Here is a 7,016-nt window from a genome sequence, read left to right as displayed (position 1 = left end):
TCAGTCCCATACCAGCGTTGCGTGTCGGGTTGATGCCAGCCGCCTACGTATCTAATCATTCCAGACGTTCATGCAACAGGCTTCGTGTCGTGCACCACTCTGAACCATCCGACTCTGGCTCGACCCTTTGCCGAAGCCGTACCAAGCCATTTTGATCGACGTGATTGACACACGCCATACATATTCTCGGCGGTCATAAAATAAATCCCATCGGACGCTAACTACGCCTTCGTTGGGTGAAACTCCTCCTAATCGATTCACCCCATGCCGAGTTATCAAGCACTTCCAAAACATCTGCCGCACTGACTGCGCTATTTCCACGGCTACGACTACCCGCTTGCCCGGGATCGACTTCGAGAGGACTAGGTGGCCGACTAAGTGCCGAAGCAAACTGCCATTCTTGCTCTTCTCCAGACAGAGAGAAGGGAGATGGTTGCGGACTAGCTCGTGTAGGCGAGGCTGTTGGTGTTTGTTGTATTGAGTTGGTTCTGCTCCGTGTGCGGTCGTAGGGGAAAGCTGGTGGCGACGTGGACTGACCAGCCGAGTTTCGAGGGGAGGGTGCGTAGAGATCTTGGGGTGAGAAGAGAGGACTGGGAGGCCCGGAAGATTGCCCTCGCTGGGCGTCTGTAATGTCTTCGTCGTCGATGAAGATCTCGGGAACGGTGAACTGCGGGATTGCTGTCATACGTCCCTGCTTCTTTTGATCCATGGCGCGGCGGAAGCGTCGTGCCCAGTATAATGTGTCGAAGAAACCAACAACCACGTTGCGGCGAACAGCTTCTTGGACTCTTTGTAGACGAGCTCTGCGCCTCAAGAATTCCTCTAATCTCAAACTCTTGTTATCGTTGATGACCTTGTGATGAGCCAAGATCATCAGCAATGAAGAGAACTGGATACCTCTATCAGGGTCGCTTGACACAAGCACTTCCTCATAGAAAATATTCATGCGTTGTCGTCTGCGACGTATTTCCGCGATCGGTAGCTGTGCGAGACGACGGTTCAGCTTGTCAAGATCGATCTCTTTAGTCGGCTCACGACCGGATACCGGGAGGCTGGATTCCCTTCGAGGTGCTACAGCACATTCGTCGATCAAGGAACCGACGGTAAAGTCGCCGTCATAAATACGCATCTCAAAGATACCGGAGAGTTCCTAGTGTTGTTAGCTTCGTGCTTTGATACGAACATTGATAAACCTACACCCAGGAGCCTTGGAAACACATCCCTTGAGATATAGCCTGTCCCGTTAGGATCAAACTCTGCCCAAGCTTGTTTGAAGCGGCGGATCTCTTCTCGGCTGATGACAGACAACCCACTGCTTCTTTGATACACGTAACTGAAACTTTCATATATCAGCGAAACAAACAAGTTGACGAAGATGTACATGCTCAAAATGTTCCAAGTGATGAACAAAGCTCGCGCCCATTCCGGACTGCCGCAGTCGCTGTTGAAGTACTTATCGCCTACCGTGCAGTAAGGTTTGTCGACGTTGGCGAAGTCCTCCATGAACTCGTTCCAACCCTCACCACCACTCGTTACAAAGAGGAAAACAAGTGCTTTGGGCACGGTCCGGAAGTTGACGTTTCCAGTTTCATTAGCTCCGAATCTGGTGAGACCGAAGGTTTGGGTGAGGGCGATGGCATATACCAAGAACAGGACGAACCATGTGGCAAGAAGGTTGGCGATGGACGCAAGACTTGCTGCCGCAGTCTTGAATAGCTGGTCGAGTTGGTTGTTCCGAGGGATGAGCATGAGAGCGATGGATACGAGGAAGAGCTTGTGCAGCTGGACGATTATCCTAACATCCTCCTTCGCTAACACAAGAATCGACGTGACGAAAGTACCTGCAACGGAGAAGATCGAGTACACGTCCCACGCGCTTCTCCGGAAACGATGCCAGGAGAGACCGATGATCCTGATAACTACATTCGCAATGAAGGTGATGGTAAGCGCGAGGAAGATATAGTCTTGTGATGTTAGTGTCAGTTTACAAAGCAGGTAGGACAGAACTCACCTCTAGCAGTCTCCCATGGTCCATATCCTGGATACCATTCCAGACAAAGCAGCAGAAGATGCAGTACCAGAACGCCGGTGATGGTTCTCTGCCAAGATCCAGTTTTCGTGACAGCTCTGCGGTAACACCACTCTTCCCAGCTCTCTCGTTGCTTGGTGGAAGAGGGTCGCTTGGAGGGAGAGACTTGGCGGAGGAGCTTCCGCAGTTCTAGCCAAGAGCGCTGGTCTGTGGTCAAAAAGGCGACTCCAGTCTGTTCCGTGTAGTTGCGCATAAACACGGAAACAAATAGCGTCAAGACGAAAACAGCGCCGAGCAAGTTGAAAACAATGAAGAAGACAGAGTTGCCTTGAGATGCTCTGTCCTCTGGCTGAGTATAAACGCCAGTGATACTCATTGCACTCCACATGTTGTCTGTCCAGCCTTCTTGCGACACAATCTGGAACAAGATGAAGAGGGCATCTCCAAAGTTATCGAAATCGTAATAAGGATTGGCAGCTTGGCGTGGGGCCAAAACATCCCAGTCGAACGGCGAGCTGTTGTACTCTCCAACACAATCTCTCAGACTGGCGCCTCCAGGAAAGTCGCCGTCGTTGCAAGACTGTAATTGGCCAACGAAGAGGTTCAAACCATAGATGGCAAAGGGGATCAGCAAGCTCAATGACACAAAAGCAGCCTGTTTACAGTTAGTTTGAAGTACGTATACCATAGGGCATGCTTACTGAGAAGAGTTTCCACCAACCGCGAACGATGAGCGCGTGGAAGTGGTTGCGTGCGCTATCGCTAATGTTGAGCAAACGCAGAGCTCTCAATGCTTTGAACGCGCCTACAGTTCGAGTGACTTGACCCTCATTCAAGAACGAGGTGCCAACGTTGACCCAGAGAGTGATCAATACAATACCATCTATAAAACCCCAGGAGCCGCGAAAGTATGCGTTGGGTGTCCAAAAGAAGCCATCAGCAATCACTTTGATGAGCGCCTCAATACTGAAGAGGACGGCAAAGCCCATGTCTACCCACACGAACCAGTTCTTGACGCTGAACTCATGACTCATGAAGTATTCGCGTTGATACAGTGGCGTCGTGATACAAGCCAACAATACCATGGCGATAATGGCAGCGTAGATAAATGCAGAGAATGCATACCAAACGGGAACGGATGGTGCAACTCCTTCAATGCGGTCACCACCACGGCCAGGGCCCACAATCCGCTGACATAGCTTGCGGATCGGGTTGTTGGCTCGAAACATGAACAGGGAAACGTTGTAGTTCGGGTGGTTCCGCAAATACTCGCGTTGAGCCTTCTTTCGTCTCTCGGTAGCTGAGACGACCTCCTTTGCCATTGTTCTAGGATCAAGGTCCTCGTACGCACGGCTGAAGTCAAGGGGAGCGTAGAAAGGGTTGACTTCCCGGTGCACAATTCGGCGCTGGAATCGTTGCCAGATCGTGGACATGGTTCCGGATCCCACTATGGTCTTGGCCGGACGTATGCCAGGCCGAGGTTCTTCCTCTTGAGGGCTGTCATTACCATCCCCCTCATCGAGGAAGTCGCGAACAACCGCATCTTTGAGCAGCATTTCTGTAGCGGCGGAACCATAGTCAAGTGGATCTCTCCGACGCGCCTGTCCAAGCTTGAAGATGGACGATAGGGATAGATTACTATAATGTGTAAGCAGGTGTGTCATCAGTAGAAAGGGAGGTCAACATACCCAGTGCCTGAGGTAAGGCCATCTTCTTTTTGCTGCAGGAAAGCTTTGACTTGCTGTAAGCGCTTCTCGTCCTCGGAAACGTCAAAGTTCTCTTGAATGACAGCGATAAACATGTTCAAGACAATGACTAGTAAACAGTGAGTCTGCGGTCTTGAAATGAACGTCAACATTATACTCACAGTTAGCAAAGATGAACCACATGATACAAAAGGACGCTCCTATCCACGCTGTACCGAACGGCTTCTGATGCTCGGTGACGTTGTACAGGATACTGGTCCAATCTTCACTGGAGAAGATTTGGTACATTCCTAGGAAGGAATTGTAGATATCGAAAAACGGTACGCGGATCGTCTCTCCACCGCTCTCCTCAGGAATCTCACCGCGAAACAGCTGGGAGGCGAAGATGGATGCCAGGAAAGTCAAAAGGAACACGAAGAGAATCAGGTTCAGCAAACCGCCCGCGTTTCCGAAAACAACTGTCTGGTATGATTGTTAGCTGGATTCTTTCGAATGGCAAAGAGTAGAACGTACAATGAGGTCGCGTGTCATAGGCACAGCCAAGACAATGCGATAGACACGAATAATTTGAAAGATGGACAACCAGGCATAGGCTTTCCCATCGTGTGCATGCTTGATGGCTGGTATCTGTATGATGACTGTGATGATGGCGATCATGAGGTCGATGAGGTTCCGCCTGCCCTTGAAGAAATGTCTCCAGTCGACGATAATTCGTATGATTATCTCGACGAACAAGATGAACGTGACGATGATCTCGGTGGCATTGATGAAGGTGCGACGAAAGTCGCTCATGTTGGCGCTTCTCATCATCTGGGCAACAAGGCCAAAGGCTATCACAACCACCCACACCCATAGAGTCTTGTCGTAAAGCCGCTTGAGACCGCTCACACGTTTCTTTTCGTCGTTGTTCTCGTCATCCTCTTCTTTGATCTCCACGCCAGTAAAAGCACTAGTCTTGCTTTCTTCGCGAATGATCTGGAAGGAGGAGGTAATGACAGCAATCAAAAGAGATATCAGCCATAAACTCAGAATCAGCATTCCCACGATGAAGAAGACGGAACTGATAAGGTAGTCTGTGTCGGCTACAGTGTAGAGCAAGTCAGACCAAGTGTTGGATGACATGATGACGAAAACAAGCTCAAGAGATTGGAGAATGTTGTCAAAACTTTTCGTGCCTGCAGCGGGGTTACTCATCTCAACGCATTTTGAACCTTTTGGGCAAAGAAAGCCTTTGCCGTCGTCAGGCCCAGATGGCATGCCCGGAGCAGGTATGTATGTCACAGGGTGATAGCCTGGAATATTCTCCAGGTGACCACCGCAGAATTGACCTTCATTCGTGACGTTCGTGTTTCCCGTTGGATCTGTTGGATCATACCACACACAGTTTCTCCTGAGGCTTGACTTGAAACTTTGGACACCGACAATCGAGAAGAGGAGCCAGAAGAAGCTGATAAGGAATGCAACATTGACCAGCAAAGGCGCAGCTTTCTTCAAGCTCCTGAGGATGACGGAGGTACCGCTGGTAAGGTTCAGAAGACGGATGATGCGCAGACAGCTCAACATATCGAAGACGAGAATGACTCGGCTGTTGTCAATGTTCCACAGGCCTAGGACAAAAGCGATCCAGTAGGAAACGACGGCGACGAAGTCAGTTCGGTTGAAAGAATGTCGGAGATAGGCTCGATGTGCCAAACGAGTGCGTTGTTGATGGCGTGCATCTCCTACTCCGATGTCGGTATGCATCTGCGCAGTGGTAAAGGTGCGGAGCACTGAAGGCTGGTGGGGATCCTGAGCGGGATCGGTGTTGGTGCCACTTCTTCGCTGTGAAGGTTGTCGTTGGAGACCCCCGAACAACTGGTTTGCTTTGCTCATGACAGCCTCGCGCAAGCCAACCTGTCGGTTGATGGTACTGTACTCAACGGGATTGATGATGAAACCAGAGACAATGATGCGGATGACAACCTCTAGCGTGTATATAATGAACAGAACAAACAGAGCGTAGTCAATGCCGTTGAATGTTGAGATCTCTTTGCTGTGGCCAGCATTGTATTGCGCTTTGGTGCGCGCATCCACTGCTAGAAGAACTGTCTGAATGACGATGAGTACAAGAAGCGTTGGCTCGACAACTGGATGCACAAGCAGGTCGCAGAGCTTGATCCTCAGTTTATTGTCAGCAGGGAAAATTCCCAGACTCTTTCCTCGCAAAGGATTTGGAGGATGTTGCCATGATGCACTAGGCGTTCTTGAGTAAACGATAGGGGACGGGGGCTTCTCGATTGGCGTGGATGGAACAGGTGAGGTAGGGCCATCTGTAGAATACTCGGGCAAGGTTGGAATTGACAGATGAGGTGGTGCAAGGCGTCCCTGATGTTGGGTGGATTTCCGCTGAAGGGTTCGTTCGGCAACTTGAGAATCATTGCTGACATTGACAACACGCTGGGACATATTCCGCATGATGGTCCCAGCCCTGTGTAGCGGCGACTCAAAATTGCCAGGCGACAAGGAGCGCTTCCTTCCTCTCGAGTCTCGCAAGTTGCCCCCCGCCTCCACCTGCCCGATATCGTCGCCATGGCGGCCTATCGGCGATGCATCGCCTGGACTGAGGAAGCGCACGCTCTGGAAACTGGATCGATCTTGCTCAATCGGAGTAGTTGGGGCTGTGGCTCCACTTATAGGTTGGAGATTGCGCGAATCTGTCAAGCGCGCTGTGTCATCGTAGGTAGGGGAGAAGTAATCGTGGTCCTCGGAGGTTGATCTGTCCACGTATGGCTCGTGCTCGTACGGTGTATCGACGTAGGATAATTGCGACGAGCCTGTCGTAGGCATTGGCGGCGATGTAGTGCCTTGGAATTCCATGCCCATGCCGAATCCGATGGCAGCCTGGAATGCGCCTGCATCCAAGGGCGAGCCGGGCTCCTCGTCTTGCACCACCCTCCGTATGCCATTATTCGCCGGGGGCAAATTGGTGTTTATTTGCGGCCGTTGAGCGAAGCGCGTAGGGCTGGGCGATACCTCTGCGATGGGCGAGTACTGAGAGTCGCGGAAATGCCCCCCTGTTGCTATCGCGCCTGTCTGTCTGAGCAGGTTCCGTCCGCGGTCGCTGAGAGTCCGCCTGTGTTCTTGCGGCGCATCTTGTTCGAATTCATCGGGCGGGCGGTTGAGATCTTGCAGAGGTATTGATTGGTGGGTGTGACTTCGGCCGTGGTTGGGATCTGGGTAGGACATCGGAGCGTCCTGTCTGGTTTGCGGCGTTCAATCCAGCATCTGATGCAGCTCAGCTC

General features: G+C 51.3%; 1 protein-coding gene across 1 annotated transcript; it reads right to left on the bottom strand.

The window, feature by feature from the left end:
• Positions 1 to 217: 217 nt before the first annotated feature.
• On the bottom strand, positions 218 to 6,960 carry GT037_005158 (calcium-channel protein cch1; the record flags this gene model as incomplete). Its single annotated transcript, XM_038930205.1, has 7 exons — positions 218 to 1,150; positions 1,198 to 1,964; positions 2,012 to 2,684; positions 2,731 to 3,667; positions 3,718 to 3,844; positions 3,897 to 4,197; positions 4,249 to 6,960. 7 exons carry the CDS (start codon positions 6,958 to 6,960, stop codon positions 218 to 220), a joined length of 6,450 nt encoding a protein of 2,149 aa, XP_038787155.1.
• Positions 6,961 to 7,016: the final 56 nt, after the last annotated feature.

The sequence above is a fragment of the Alternaria burnsii genome (genome assembly GCF_013036055.1).
Source record: "Alternaria burnsii strain CBS107.38 chromosome Unknown 740, whole genome shotgun sequence".
Lineage (NCBI taxonomy): Eukaryota > Fungi > Ascomycota > Dothideomycetes > Pleosporales > Pleosporaceae > Alternaria > Alternaria burnsii.
This window is presented reverse-complemented; position numbering and strand designations above follow the sequence as displayed.